A 14,941-nucleotide genomic window follows, 5' to 3' on the forward strand; every position below is an offset into this window, starting at 1 on the left:
TCCTCAGCTCCGGGCCCTCAGAGTGCGCGCAGACGTCCCAGCCGGGCGGCCACCGGCCTCTGCGAGACCGAGAGCTGCGCCGAGGCCCCGAGGCGCGGAGCTCGCCCCGCGGGGAAGCAGACGCCGACAGTTCCTGACCTTCAGGCGGTCGCACAACCTTGACAAACTCGAAGAACGACACGTGCGTGGGCAGGACACAGCGCACGGACTCGGTTTTCCCTGCGTTCTCCGGGGCCCCGCACCGGAGCCAGAATCCCCCGAGTGGATGCTGCCGGTGCCCCGCAGGCCAGGGAGGGAGTCTGAGGACGGAGAACCCACACAGGGTCGCCGCCTCAGGCCTCTCGAGCAGGTGCTCCCAGCGTTCCCGCTCTGGCGGCCGTGCGCGTCATTGCCACGCGACCGGCGAGACCCCGGGACAAGAGGCGCAGAAAATATGCTCAGAGGGGGCGGGACCGTGGAGGCTCCCTTGGCCGTGGCCCCGCCTCTGCTACGCGCACTTCCGGTTGGGGCTGCGTTCCGGTAAATGAGGAAATTGAGGCCTGCGATAGGCCCAACGAAGGAGGCGGAGTCAGGCTTTCGTTAAACGACGTTTATTGATTGGCGGGAGAGGGGAGGAGAGCGTAGGGAAGTTAGCAGGGCCGTTGATGGCGCGGTAGCCGCCGAGGGCGGGGTGCCCATGACCAGGCAACCCCTAGCTCTGGATGGCTGGTTTGTAGTGTTAGCTCCCTGACGGAAATCCTTTGCCCCCGGCCGATTTCAAGCTTCCAGGTGAGGTCACTGAAAGGGCCGTTGGAGAGAGAGATGCTCACGATGTCACTGGTGTGCGCTGGTTCAAGCAGCACCCACCCAGGACCGCCAGGAGCTCGCCTCCACGCCGAGCCGGGCAAGGCCAACCCCTCACCCGCCACCTGCAGCATCCTCCACTCTGATTCCAGCTGCCCTCTTAGGTACTTCAGCGCCTCCAAGTCCTCAGCCGAGGCCCTAGAGCAGGGGCCCAGGCTGGGGGGTGCCTCTCCATGCAATGCACGGGCCAGGGCACCTGCAAGGTGGGGTCTGGATTCCTGCGCCAGGCGATGGGGGAGGCATGAGTCACTTTCTTATGGACGCCCACCCCATAGCCTATCCTGCCTTGCATGGCTTACCTGCACCAGGGCTAGGACTCGGCCCCCTGCTGGACCCCGGAGCATTGAGGCCAGTAGTGCAGCGTGGGTATCCTGCAGGCTGTGGGACGGCCCCAGCACCACCAGCACCAGGTCAGGCTGGAAGCCATAGGCCAGGGGCAGCACCAGGCCCAAGATGCAGCTCAGGAGCCCCCCAGTCTCCTGTGAGAGGGGCAGCAGCATGGCACCAGTCCCGCACCCCAGATGACACCCCACCTCCCAATCTCAGTGTTCCAGAGTGTGCCAGCCACACTGGCAGTCCCTTGAGGCATGGAGGATGGGCCTGGTCCCTGTCTCAATGCCAGTGGGCTGAGCTGCACACACAGGATGCCCCATGTCTGCTCCAGCCCAGGAACACTGCCACTCACCCTTGGCAGTGGCACGGAGATGCAGAACATGGACAGGGCTGCTGCCTCCTGGCCTCCAATGTTCAGCCACAGAATCCTCCTTCCAGAGGAGGGGAGCACAAGTGAGAACCTGGTCACCCTCCAGAGCACCGCAGGGCAGAGATGGCAGGGACACAGCTGCTAGAGGCCTAGCCTGGCCTTGTTCCTGGGTCCTCTGCCAAAAGCCAGCTGTGGCAGGCCCCCCTCTGTGACTCACAGTGCCCCACTCACCTGTCACTCCTGGGGACCTGGTGGCCCACTTGCCACAAGCCCACCCACACGCATAGCAGGATATATGAGTGACCTGGAAGTCATACCCATCATCAGTGAAGTCTGGGGGCCGGTCTAGCTGTCCCAAAGCCACACAAAACAGCCTGGAGAAAAAGCCAGTGGGGACCGGCTGTGCTCAGGTCCGTAGAGTCCAGCTCACAGTAACCCACAGCCCTGTCCTCACAGGCTCCACCCACAGCCCTGCTCTCAGAAGCTCTTCCAACCCAGGGACTCACTTCTGGGTTCCAAGGTACAGGCCGCGGCGGATGACCACATCCAAGGTGGCAGCAACAGCAAGGGTGGGTATGGCCGCAATGCCACTGCTCACCTAGGGAACAGATGACAACAGAGGATAGTCAGGAAGCAGCCCACTCCCAAACCAGATCAACAGACCCCTTGCTCCTTCGTAGCACCTGTCCACGTGACCGGCACACGCCCACCTCGACACACTGAGTCAAACCACTCCCTTTCTGCAAACTGTGCTGAAAACACTGCATCGTCCCCACTTCTCTGCCAAGAGCTTGTAAGGGAGTCAGGGAGAACACTAACCCTGGGATGGTCTGCGGCCCAGCCCCCGAGCTGTGGCCCACTGTCCACCCTGGGGGCAGGCTCCACCTACCCTACCCAGATGCACGCACCTGCCCACCCAAGATCTTGTCTACAAGGTTCAGAACCTTCCCGAGCGCAGTGAGGGCCTCGTCCTGGGCCAGGGCCTCATGGGGTCTGTGGTGGCAAACCAGAGGGACACACGGATGTGAGTGACACACAGATAGTCATAAACCACATGCAGGTCAGGCACAGGTACAGCCACCAACATGGCCCGCCCCCTTCCCGGGCCCACCCTGCCCACCTGGCCCAGGCCTTGGTCTCCTCCCTCAGGGCTGACCCCTCCTGATGGAGGACTCCAAGAGGCAGGGCAGGGGTAGCATCCATTGAGGTTAGGGCAATGGCTGTGCGGACGGGGGGCAGGGGATGAAGGCGCAGCCTGTCCAGGAGGGAGCTCAGCGCTACAGCTGCTTGGGCCGCTGCTTCTATGGCTGCCTCCTCATATGCGGAAGTCCCGGGGGGCGGTGGTGGAGGCCTCCCCTCTGGAGAGCAGGCACTGGGGTTTGGTTCAAGGGCTGTGTCTTTTGGCGGTTCAGAGTCATGCTGTCGCTCATGCCCACTGCAGGAGCTCCAGAGCCCAGCACCATGACCACAATGACCCTGGTCCTGGAGGCTTGTCCAGTGAGGGGCCTGGGCCGCCCGGACATGCTGGATGGACTCCAGGGCGCTGCAGGGAGAGCTGGGCAGTGAGGCAGATGCTTGGCCTGGACCCCCTCCCACGGGCACCATGCCCTAGCTGCCTCTCTCTCCAGGGCCAACCCCCTCCCCACCACCTCCTCTCCTTCCGGCCCTGTCTCAGGGTTCCTCTACCTCTGGCCACCCCACCTCCTCTCTTCCTCTAGTTCCCCCTCCCTCCAGGCCCCTCCCCACACCCCTCAAGCCCCCTGCTTCTACCACCCTCCCAACCCCCCCCAGGCACATCTCTCTCCAGCCCCATCCTTACCCCCACCCTTCACCCCTCGCACCTCCAACAGGGCACCATGATCCCCGACAGAGGTGGGGCAGGGTCTCCCAGCAGCGCCTGCACTGTCATGCATGCTGACTCTGCAAGCGATTCGAGGTGGTAGCCTCCCTGTGAGGACGGGAGAGGCGTGCGAAGCAAAGGCATGGGGGAGGGCGTTGATGAGAACGGCCCCCTGCTCTGTGGCTCCCTGTCCCAGCCATGTCCTCCCCCAGGGCAGGCTGCTCTGACCCCACCTGGAGGGCTCCATCCCCCGGCCCAGGATCCCCCCAGCCCACCCTGGGGCCCGGCCTGCTCAGCTGCAGTCACCTCCAGCACAGCACAGACCCGGCCACCAGCCAGGGCCAGCAGCAGCTGAGTGAGATGGGCAAAGCACTCTGGTGTGGCCTGCATATGCCCCTGGAACAAAGCAGGAACATAAGGGGCGTGGTCCCAGGACCCCGGAGGCCTCCCACCAGGCCAGACTCTTACCTCAGGGTCCCCGATGGCTGAGTCAAAGCCAGCGGAGACCAGCACCAACTCGGGGTCAAACTGCAGGCAGGGTGGAGTCCAAACAAGGTAGAGAGAGCTGGAGCCAAGGGGGGAGCCGCCTAGCTCGCAGTCTTCTGTCCCCTCCAAAGCGAGCCTCGTCACCCACCCCCATGGTCAGTGCAGACACCGAGGCAAGTGGCCGTGGCCCTGTTTCTGGGGCAGACGACCCCCATCTTCACCATGGAACTTCCACCCCAAGTCCCCTCCCAGCCCTCTTACCACCCACTGCCACCCTGTCCCCACACAGTCACCTCGAAGGCCAAAGGGAGCAGCACATGCAGAAAAGCTGCCATATAGTCAGCGTTTCCCATCCCCACCTGCAACCATGGAGAGTCAGCACCGGTCACTGCCCGCCAACCTCAGGGCCCTCACCCCCGGGGTCCTGGCTCTGGGGTAAGCTGGGCAGGAAGCCCCAGCTTGTGCTCAGGGGGCCCAGACCAAGGGCTAGGAGGTGCCAGTGGGGGCCTGGGGACAAGGTGGCACCTGGTTCCAAGGCACGTTGACCGTGAAGCCGCGGCCACGGCCATGGCCAACCACATCGGCATCTGACTCTCGAAGGAAAGGCCAGAAGTGCCCATGCTCGTAGCGGTGCCAGGAGAAGTAGAGGACGCTGTGGACAGCCAGCTGAGGTCAGAGACTAGGGAGGTCAGCTCCCCCAGAACCTCCACTCTGCTGGCAGATGCTGATCACATGGCCACGTGCCCCTCTCAGATTTTCCCAAGCCAGGCTGTGCCCTCCCCAGAGCGGGATCCCAGGGAGGGGTCATGACCCCCACACACACTCACCTGGGGTCATCCTCAAAGATGTACTGGGTGCCCTGGCCGTGGTGGATGTCCCAGTCAACGATGAGGATTCTAGGAGCAGAGGTGTGGTGACTGAAGATGGAGCTTCTGTCCAGGCCAGGAGCCCAGCAGGGCTGGGAAGGGGCTGGGTGGAGTGTCTTCCCCACCCCTGCACCTGTACACACCTGTGCAGCCCGTGGTTTTGCTTGGCGTGTTCAGCTGCTATAGCCACATTGTTGAATACACAGAACCCATTGGCGGCTGCACGCTGGCTGTGGTGGCCGGGAGGCCTGGGGGTAGGGGGCACTCGGTCATCCTGGCCCCAATTAGGTGGGCAGCAGGCAGAGGGATGCAGCCCTCACCTCACGAGAGCGAGCCCATTGTGCGCGGCCCCGGTCAACACAGCGTCCACCAACTTCAGCGCAGCCCCCACAGCCAGCCGAGCACAGCGAAAGGTGCTCTGTGGGAGCAGGGGTGCTGCATGAGCCCCCCCACCTGCCCTCACGCCCCACACCAGCCCTGCCCATGCCTGTGCCAGACAAAGGTATCACGCAGGGTGTGCAGGGCGTTTGGGCAAGCAGGAGCTGAGGGGGCATGGGCTGGGGCTGGCAGCCAGGGTATGGATGCTGGTGGGCTGATGTGTCTGGGTGGGTGAGGGAGTGCACTGAGGGACACACACCGGGTGGAAGTAGACGGCGTCGTACTGGGCCGACAGCGCCTGAAGCTCTTCTGTGCCCAGGACCTGGGTGCCCCGTACCACAGCCACGTACTCTGGGCTGCAGAGGGGCAAGAGGGCTAGGCAGGGTCACGGCTGGGGTAGGGAGGAGCAGGTGGAGTGGGGGAGCTCCTGGAGGAACGCCCGTCTCCTTTGTCCTTGTGGGCAGCCCCCCTGGCCACTCAACTGCCGTCCCCACCACCCACTGTCCCTACCAGGGAACCAAGGCGGCGGGGAAGAGGCCAGTGTGATGCGGGCGCCCACCGTCCTGGGGCGCAGGCTCACCCCCTCTGGGGTCTGACCTGTGAACCAGGCCCAGCTCCGCCTCCGAGGCCTCGCGCGCCGCCAGCCGCAGGCACCTCTGCTCCAGACCGTGCTGCTGCAGGCGCTCCAGGGCGACGGTCACCCGCTCAGGACATTCGATCTCGCACTCGGGGCTGTTGGGGGACAGTTCAGTGTCCAGAGCCCCTCCGCCCCCCACCTGCCCCTCAGATCACACTTACTCGTCCCAGAGGAGCCGAGCGACCGTCATGTCCTCGTGGTACACGAGCGCGGTCCCCATGGTCGACTGTGGTCACGTCGAGCCGCCCAGGGCGGGACAGAATCCAAACGCCCTCCGCCCCGCAGGCGACCGCCCCGCGTGTTCCCAGCTGCAGCTCCGGGAGAGCGCAACGTCTGAGACCCGCAGGCGACACGGCCCGGACGGCAGGCACACAGAACCCAGATCGCGGAACGAGGTCCCAGGCGCGCACACGCCACCGCCACTGCCACGGACCGGGCCACAAAGCAGACGCCAAAACGCAGCCTTGACCAGCGCGGTTGTCTCCCAGGGCCGGGCTTCCGGTTTCCCACAACTCGGACCCGGGTCCGGCCCGGCCCCAGGGAAGGCCTGGTCTGTCCTCAGCCCCGCCCCGCCATCCGAGGACGCGTCCCGCCCCTGTCTCCGCCCCCGCCCGGTTTCTCCTCTTGCTCCGCCCCCGCCCGCCTGGTCCCTCCCCTGGCTCCGCCCCGCCCTGGCTCCGCCCCGCCCTGGCTCCGCCCCGCCCTGGCTCCGCCCCGCCCTGGCTCCGCCCCGTCCCTCCCCCACTAGGTTCCAGCAGCGGTTCTCCCACCTCCATGGATATGGGGCCTGGGCGGGTCACTGCCTCTGGGTACCCCTACGAGATGGAGGGGTGGCGGGCGTGAGGACTGGGGGGACAGTGCCCCCCTCCCGCGGAGCTCTGTGTGCCCCAGAGCAGAGATGTCTCCCCACTGCCTTGGCCCCCGCGCTCTCCGGCCCCCCACACTCGGCTGAGTCCGCTCTGTGGTCACCAGGTCCGGCGGGTCAGTAGCCCGAGTGCGGCCCCAGTGGCCCACCCAGCCAGGACTCGGGGGGGGGAAGGCATGCGACTTCGGGGACCGCAGAGCCCGCGGGGCTCAGGGACGGCCGCGCTGCGCAGAGGGAAGACCCCCCACACACACACTGGGGGCCAGGGGTCGTGCCGAGCTGGGCCTGGTGCAGGCAAGCCGAACACGGAGCACTAGAAATGAATGAAGGGGAACAGCAAGGGATGAGGACCCGGCCTAGCGACGGAGCAGGAGCAGAGAGGACAGAGAAAGGAAGGAAGCCCTAACGCCAGGCACGCAGCACCCGCTAGGGACGGTGCTCTAGGGAAGATGGGGGGGCGGGGCCCCGGAAGCTGGGCGATGGGCGTGGTGCCCGGGGATGGAGCCTGGGGTGGTTTCGGGGGCGGGGCGTGGTCTTTGTGGGTTTCTGGAGGCGGAGGTCTTGAGATCCCGTTTCTGAGGACGGAACCATGAGACAGGACTCCGGGAGTGCGTCTCTGGAGGTGGGGCCCCGGGAGCCCGTCTCTAGGAGCCAGGGTCCCGAGAGCGCGTCTAGGGACCGAAATGCGGAGACTGCGTCCCTGGGGGCGGGGCCCGGAGGCGGGGATCTCGGGGCGGAATGGACCGCCCACCCCCTGGGTGGGCTGACCCTTGGATGGCCCTCGAGCCCCTCGCTTGAGTCAGGTGTCCGCTCCGGAGCCAATCACAGCGGTGAGGGAATGGGCGCCCTCTAGCTCCAGCTGTGCGGGAGGAGCGGGGTCGCTCCCCGAGGCGCGAGGGCTCGAGTCCTCTTCAGCACCTTGTCTGTCGGGCCAAGCTCCCGGCCGGGAAAGGATGGGGTACCCGTGACTGCCCTTCCCCTCAGCGGTTTTCCCCGCTGTCACCCAGCATCTCGGTGGACGCACCTGCTCCTGCTGACAGATGGGAAGGCGCCAGGCCGGCGGGAGGGACCTACGTGTGCGCGCTAGTCCCGCCGGGTGGCCGGCAGAGGGCAGCAGCAGCTCACGGTGCACCGGGTTGGGCGGAGAGAGGGGTTGGAGGTTTTGTAGAAAGGAGCCCACCTAGCCCAGAGGGCCTTCAGCTGTCTAGCGTGTCCCCCTCCCTCCCCAGGAACTCTGGCCTTTTAGGGTGCAGGGGACTCTCAGTGGGGACGGAGCCTCAGGGACCACACTATGGCTGGGACCCTAAGCCATTAAAGGAGGTCCTCCCACAAAAGGGGCCAAGTCCCTGGGGGCTCCACACGCAGTTTCACTGGCCTAGGGCGGGGGAGGTGGACACCAACTTCCTGGGGGGTATGCTCAGGATCCCCACCCGCCCGTGGCTCAGGACGACTGGCAGGCAGACAATAGGACCCAAGCTCTTAAGGACTAACCTCATCTGTGTGTGTGTGGAGTGGGGGAACATACTCAGAGACAAAGACAGAGTGGAAGATCTATGAAAGGGTTTATTTCAGCCTCGTGGGTGCAGGCCACATGGCCAGTTACATTCAAGGCTGGGGGGCACAGAGCCCCTCCAGAGAGATGGTATCCCTGAGTTGGTGCCTGCGCCCTCCCCGGGTCCCCTCCTATCAGCAATAAGGGCTGGGCCTCGGGCACATGGTACAGAGCCAGCAGGGCTGACCCAAGCCCAGACTGGTCCCAGGGAGGGGGCCGCTGCTCCAGGGGGGTCAGAGGCCACCGCCAGCCAGCAGGGAGTCCTTGCAGCAAGTCCAGATGATCCTGTGAGGTCAGGCTGAAGGCGAGGGGGGACAGAACAGGCCTGGGGAAAAAAGGGAAATCTGTGCAATGTGGGGTCTATTCTGAGCCACTCCAGATGAAAGCCTAAGCTGCAGAGCCCCCAGCCAGGGTTGCCATGGCGTGCCCACCTCTGTCCCAGGCCCAGAGGTCTTCAGAGAGCTGTCTCCTTGGACGCCCTGGACCCCAGCTGCCGGGGAGGCTTGAAGCTGAGCACCTCTTTATAGGTGATGCCTGGGGAGGGGCGACAGAGATGGGGACAGAAGAGACCCAATCACGATCAGCTCAGAGTCACGTGGCCGAGGCCAGTGATCTGGACCCTGACAGGGACGCTTGCCCCACCAGCAGAGCTGATGCATCCGTGTGCCCCGCCCCACCCCACTAAGAGCCACTTAGGATGCAGGGTGAGTGCTCAGACCCCAGCACAGGCACACCAGCCAATGTCCTAGTAACCCATGCCACCCCAAAAACATCAGGGCGGGAGAGAGTGGCTGGAGGGGGAGGTGCAGCTCTGTTCCAGGTCACACCCACAGCTGCTCCTCTCGTAACCCAGACACGCTGTGACCAGAGGGGTCCAGCAGTCCACAGCCACAGGCCGGGGAACTGAAACTGTCCAGTTTCTTCAGGTCTAGCTGCCCCAGGCCCCACCGGACACACCCAATCCCTGGGCAGGTGTATAAAGGAAGCCACGGAAGATATGTCCATGGGCGACCTGCTGCAGCCACTTTCTTGCTTGGTGGCCTACTGTGCCCCAGCAGGTCATCTCAATGGAGGGGAGGGGTGGCTGGGGGAGCCTCCTCCTGCCTCCCCCAGCCAGTGTCCCCTCGCTCACCTCGCCAGGGGAGTGCTGTTGAGGGGCTTAAGTATCACACTTGATACTTGATGGGGAGACACTGCATGTCCAGTATGGTCTGTGTGGCTTTGCTCTGTGTGTATGTGTCACCCTGGTCCACAGGGGCCTACAGGGTGGGCTTATCGGATCCTAACCCAGGTGTGTCCACATAGGGGTACTGTGTGAGCAGAGAAGGCTCAAGAGCTGGCTTTTCCCAGAGAAACAGAAGGGAAGAAGGCGTGTGATCCTGGCCAAGGCCCAGTCACAAATGCGCCATGTGTCCGACATGGTCTGTGTGCAGGACTCGGGGCCAGGGCTGACCGGCCATCCACAGACGCCCCTGCCCCCCATCTCCAGCCTCCTCCTGTGTCCTCAGGTGACAGACAGCAGGGCAGGACCTCTGGAGTGGAGGAAGGCCTGTTCTGGCCTAGCCCCCGGGCCAAGCCCTTGACTAAGCAGGAGTTGGCTGCCCTCCAAAGTGGGGGGTGGGGCTCTTGGTGCACAGGGCTCCCCCTACACACCCATGCCAAGCCCCGGGGAGAAGCAGAACATGGGGCTGGGGAGCGGGATTCAGGGAGTGTGCAGGGGGTGTTGTTTGGTGGGAGGGGTTCCAAGATGGGGCAAGGGGAGGTAGGGCAGACCAGTTTGCAAATCCATCCAGTGAGCTGGGAGGAGGCTCACAGTACGTCAGGTCTCGAGCCTGGCCCTAGGGGAGGGCTGCAGGCTCCCGGAGCTCAGTTTCCGGAACTCAACGCACCCTGGCCCGCTGCCAAGCCATTGTTTGTGCCGGCGGCCATGCCCAGCTGTAGCTCCTGGCCAGAGGTCACCTCCCCGGCCTGCCAGGCTGCCTCAGCCGCACCTCCCCCGCCCACTCACGCCTCCACTCGTCCAGCGTGCGGTCCACGTCGTCGAAGGAGTCGTCGTACTTCTGAGCTGTGGGCTCGTCCTCCGCCTCGTGCAGGCCCTCAAAGTAGGGGTGCGCCAGCGCCTGGGCCGCCGTCACCCGCTGCTCGGCGTCTAGCACCAGCATCTTCTCCAGGAGGTTCACGGCTGGTGGGATGACAGGGGCTCAGGCCACGCGCGCACCCCAGCCTTGGCCCCCACGCCGGCCCGGGGCAGTCCTACCCTGGGGGCTGGCGTTGGTCAGGATGGAAGCAAAGTCCTTCTTCTCCAGCTGCGGGAGCCCCTTCATGTAGTTCTTGGCCTGTGGGAGAGCCCAGGTGAGGGCCGGGCCCCGGGCCCCGGGCCCTGTGCCCCGCGCCCCCACCGCCCACTGACGTCGGTACTCTGCAGCCGCTGCACAAACTCGGCCGGGGGCGTCCCCGTCACCTTCATGATCTCTTTCAGCTGGTCCAAGTCTGCCTCAAGGTCAGGAGCACAGTGCGAGGCCAGAGAGCAGGCACCCCGCCCCCAGCCCGAGCTGCTGCCCACACCCCCTCCCCAGACCCTGGGGGCCCTGTGCTCGGCCCTCAGCCTGCTCCCGGGTGGAAGGATACGGTCATTGCCTTTAAACAGGATCTTCCCGGTAATCATCTCGGCCATGATGCAGCCCACTGACCAAATATCGACTGAGACAGAAGTCCCCCCTTCGTCAGACACCTCAGGGATCGGGGTGGGGGAAGAGGTGAGGGGACACAGGCCTGCCCCAGTCACGGTGCCCAGGCTTGCAGCCTCTCTGGCCACAGCCTCACCCTGACCCACACCCAGGGACCCAGACCCCAGCCTCTCACCCGTCTGCGTGTAGCGCATCCAGTTCAGGATGACCTCTGGTGCCCGGTACCATCGGGTCACCACATACCCGGTCATCTCGCTGTCTGCCTGCCTGGCCAGGCCAAAGTCCAGGATCTGCGGAAGGGATCTGGGGAGTGGGGGAGCCCTGGGAATCCCCGGGAGGAGTGGGCGGGGCCAGCTTGGGGTCCTGTATCAGCTGCATGTGGAGACCCCTGCCAAACCTCAGAGTCTTGAGTGAGTGTTCTAAGAGGTCTCCCCACCCTGCTGCTGACCCCCAGGGCCTGAAGTCTTTCTGGAAGCCTCTGCCTCTGTGGTCCTGCCCCAGGTCAGGTGTGTGGGACTGGGGCCACTTCCCTGCCCTTCATGCCCTGGGCCCACCTCCTGTATGTCCTGCCCCACACACACACCAGTCTCCCTGAAGGCCGCCAAGCCTCCCACCCCAAATACACACACCTTCAGCTCACAGTCCTCATTCACTGCCAGATTACCAGGCTTCAGGTCCTGGGGACAGAGGAGAGGTGGCCACTTGGCCCCGCTGCACAAGTTGGGTGTAGGTAGTGTGGACAAGGTTACCAAGAACCCAATCACCACCTGAAGGGGGAGTGAAACCCCTTGGCCAGCTCCACCCCTGCAGGTTTTCCAGTGTGGGGTATGGCATGCAACCCCCACTGAGTGACAAAGGCCGCTTGGGATGGGCCACCCCTCGGGGCCACCCTCTCGAGGACTCACCCTGTGGATGACGCCAGCAGCGTGGATGTACTGTGGGGACAGTAAGAGGGTCAGGGCAGCACAGAATTTGACAGAGTGGCCCCACCCCTCCCCGTAGCAGACCACACACCCACCTCCCAGCTACCCCTGCACAGCCCACCTTGAGCCCCTTCAGCATCTGGTACGTGAGGAACTGGATGCGATCCTCGCTCAGCTGTTCATGCTTCATGAGCTTGCCCAGGTCAGTGCCCATAAATGGCATCACCAGGTAACTACCGGGAGCAGGTGGTCACAGCCACCAGGGTTCAGAGCCCCCTCCCTGCAGCTGGCCCCTGGGCACATGCTCTGGAAGACTCCATCCCACCAGGGACCCCTGGGTCAGCCCCTCAGGATGGCGCCTACCAAGTGTAGACCGCACTCGCCTGCCTGGACAGTGCTCACACCCTGCCTCCATATGTGCCAGAAGCCTCCCACACCCTTCATCCTCTCCCTCCCACCTACCCTGCCTGGAAGGTCTGACAGGGGCATGACTCTACTTCTAGGGTACAGAGAGCCAAGGGGCAAGCTAAGGAGCAGGGGCCACACCCTGAGGTCAGCAGGACGCCAGGGAGGAGGGGGAGAAGTGGGCATGGAAGCCAGGTGGGAGGCCTGGAGAGCAGGAATGCAGTGGCAAGGTAGGCGGGCTGGCAGGCTGAGTAGAGAGAGACAGACAGAGGCATTTGGCTTCTCCTCCAAGGGGACATGGGGCCCACTGTGGGTTCGTGACCTCTGCAAGGTCTGGGGCAAGAAGCTTGCTGCCCTGGCAGACCCCTGGTTTGTGGCCGAGGTGGTGTGAGTCCGGAGAGGAGGCTGTGGGGTTGGCTGAGTGAGTGGCAGCAGAGAGAGTCCTCCTCATGGGCTCCCCCACCCACACCGGCAAAGGTCAGTGGCTCCAGTTACAGGCCACACACTTGGTGCCAGGGTCCTGGGCACGGGCCCTGCCTGCTAATGCATCAGCCCCAGGCTCACACCTCGGGTGCCAGGAGCCCCCGTTCCTCTCAGCCAAGTTGTGGCTGGGGTAAGAGGTTCAGGCTCCGCTGGTCCCAGGAGCATGGTGGAGGGGGAAGGGGCCCGGAGGAATGGACCGTGCGGTGGGAGGGCGGGCAGTGTGCACCCCAGCCCCTGTCGGCTGCAGGGAGAGGTGGTGGGCAGAAGCCCCCATACCAATCCAGAACCCAAAGCCTGTGCCCCTCACCAGCCCACCCCCAACCTCCAGCCCGCCACTCACAAGTCTGTAAACTCATCCAAGGTCTCATCAGGAGTAAACACATCAAGCAGCCCTATCACCTGGGGGGAGGGAAGGGAGCCAGGGGTCAGGGCACAGGAACACCTGGGCTGGCCCTGGGTTCCAGGCAGGTATCCCCTGCATCTCACCTCCCCCTCCTGTGCTCTGCCCCTCAAAGCCCAGCCCAGCCCTGACACTCAGGCCACAGACAGGCTATTTTTAGAGGGTGACAGCCGGGATCCTCCAGGGGAGGGGCCCACTCCATCCCAAGTCTGGGATGGCTCCAGCCTGAGGACCCCTAGGGGACAGCAGCATCCAGCTGGTGCTCCCCAGGCCCAGGTAGGCCTTGCCGCAGACAGTGCCCCGCAGAGCCCAGTTGTCAGGGAGGGGCTCGCAGTCAGAGGTAAGCGGTTGGTTCGTCCCAGCCTTAGGGGGCCCCCCGGGAGGCCAGTGTAGCTGGGAGGCAGAGGGGCACAGCAGACAGGTGGCCCAAGTGGCCCAAGGCAGAGAAGGAGGACTTCACACTCCAAGGAGCTCAGGGAGGAAGGCCAGGTGGCCTGGGCCCAGGCCAGGGGGCTTCAAGGCAGGGCCTTGCAACAGGTGAAGGCCTGCTTCAGATCTTAAGAGCTGCCCAGGGAACGTTTTAAATGGGGGGGGGGGGGAATTAAGCGCATTCCCATTTGTTGGTTCTCAGCCCAAAAGTAAACAAGTTTTACTGGTAGTTTATTGACCCAGGCTGGGTGCCTGGATATTGGCAGAGGGGACAAGTATGAGGACAAGTGTGACCTGGGCTGCTGAGGGGGATGGGCTGGGTGGAGAGACGCTGGAGGGACCTGGGAGCGAAGCAGGTTGAGAGCTGAGGGCCTGGGGATGCCACCTGGACAGTGTTCAGCAAGAAGAGGGCAGGGGGCAGCCCTAGGGACTGGGGTTCACAGAGCAGGAGGACCTTTGAGCTGTGGATGGCAGCAGAAGGGGGTCGGGGTTTAAGGATGGGGAGGCCAGTGGGGCCGACCTCTGGGCCGGCACCCACCCTCCCACACACCACTACATCTTGGAAGCCTGAGCTTCCTCCCAGGAATATGGGGTGCCAGAGGGTGGGTCAGGTGACGTGATGGAGACAGCAAGCATGGAACAGCCACCCTTGTGCGCAAGCCAAGTTATTGACCAAGAAGGACACTGAGCTGGGCCAGGGGCTTGAGGGGACAGAACCAGGGCCCCAAAGTGGAAAGGAGTGATGGGGCAGAGGGGGGCCGCTGGGTGCAGCTGGCTGAAGGGAGGTGTGACTGGGAGTGGAGAGCCCAGGGTCTGAGAGGAAACAATGGGGAGGGAGCCAGGGCTGAGTTTGCTGGTGTTCATGGAGACGTGGAAGGGGCAGAGCATCAGTCAGGAGTGTGGAGTGGCCTGGTGGCAGGGGACAGAGCCCACAGCCTAGGGAGAGTGCCCTGGCACAGAGAAGGGCTTTTAGCCACCAGCCTTGGCCACAGGGCAGGCACCTGTAGTGTCCCAGGGTCAGGCCTGAGAACAAGGAGGATGGCCTTTTCCCAGACAGGCCCAGCTCCTCCCCTGATGGCTGAGGCGGGAGGGATGGGCTTCTGCCTGGTGCTCTCCACACCAGCTCCCTCAACCCCTTCACCAGCCAAGAAGCCAAATCTGGAGTGATGGGGCCAACTCTACCCACCCAACAATTCCAGATTCCACACAAGGCTGAGGCGGACCAGTCCTGTCTGGGGCCACAGGCTAGGTGTTGGAGGACTCGGGGGAAGCACCCAAATCGCTCCTCCCACCTGCAGCGTCTCTCCTCTCCGCAGGAGCCTCCAGGGCTGAGCCCCAGCCATGCCCTGGACCGGACCTAGGCGCCTGATAATGGGCGGCCCCAAGGAGAGGCTAGGAGCTGAGGACCCCGCAGGGACCGGTGCAGGCGGCGGCCTAGCCCCTA

General features: G+C 64.3%; 2 protein-coding genes across 2 annotated transcripts in view; both read right to left on the reverse strand.

The window, feature by feature from the left end:
- Window positions 1-3: 3 nt before the first annotated feature.
- HDAC10 (histone deacetylase 10) lies at window positions 4-5,973 on the reverse strand. Its single transcript, XM_007954764.1, has 20 exons — window positions 5,915-5,973; window positions 5,714-5,848; window positions 5,376-5,472; window positions 5,059-5,156; window positions 4,882-4,986; window positions 4,700-4,768; window positions 4,398-4,524; window positions 4,166-4,231; window positions 3,855-3,914; window positions 3,693-3,782; window positions 3,388-3,494; window positions 3,022-3,089; window positions 2,667-2,943; window positions 2,455-2,539; window positions 2,053-2,144; window positions 1,864-1,920; window positions 1,529-1,607; window positions 1,143-1,322; window positions 902-1,061; window positions 4-539 (listed from the first exon to the last, which is right to left on the reverse strand). Exons 1-20 carry the CDS (start codon window positions 5,971-5,973, stop codon window positions 4-6), a joined length of 2,547 nt encoding a protein of 848 aa, XP_007952955.1.
- Window positions 5,974-8,624: 2,651 nt separating this feature from the next.
- The window catches only part of MAPK12 (mitogen-activated protein kinase 12), a 13,863-nt gene continuing 7,546 nt past the window's right edge, over window positions 8,625-14,941 (reverse strand). Inside the window, exons 4-13 of the mRNA XM_007954765.1 lie at window positions 13,009-13,067; window positions 11,902-12,013; window positions 11,763-11,792; window positions 11,487-11,534; window positions 11,033-11,147; window positions 10,799-10,870; window positions 10,581-10,660; window positions 10,428-10,506; window positions 10,179-10,352; window positions 8,625-8,704 (exon numbers count right to left, since the gene is read on the reverse strand). Coding sequence (XP_007952956.1) covers window positions 8,625-8,704; window positions 10,179-10,352; window positions 10,428-10,506; window positions 10,581-10,660; window positions 10,799-10,870; window positions 11,033-11,147; window positions 11,487-11,534; window positions 11,763-11,792; window positions 11,902-12,013; window positions 13,009-13,067 — 849 coding nt within the window. The remainder of the gene's footprint in view (window positions 8,705-10,178; window positions 10,353-10,427; window positions 10,507-10,580; window positions 10,661-10,798; window positions 10,871-11,032; window positions 11,148-11,486; window positions 11,535-11,762; window positions 11,793-11,901; window positions 12,014-13,008; window positions 13,068-14,941) is intronic.

Source organism: Orycteropus afer, unplaced genomic scaffold (assembly GCF_000298275.1).
Source record: "Orycteropus afer afer isolate SDZICR_OR568_19922 unplaced genomic scaffold, OryAfe1.0 scaffold00471, whole genome shotgun sequence".
Taxonomy (NCBI): domain Eukaryota; kingdom Metazoa; phylum Chordata; class Mammalia; order Tubulidentata; family Orycteropodidae; genus Orycteropus; species Orycteropus afer.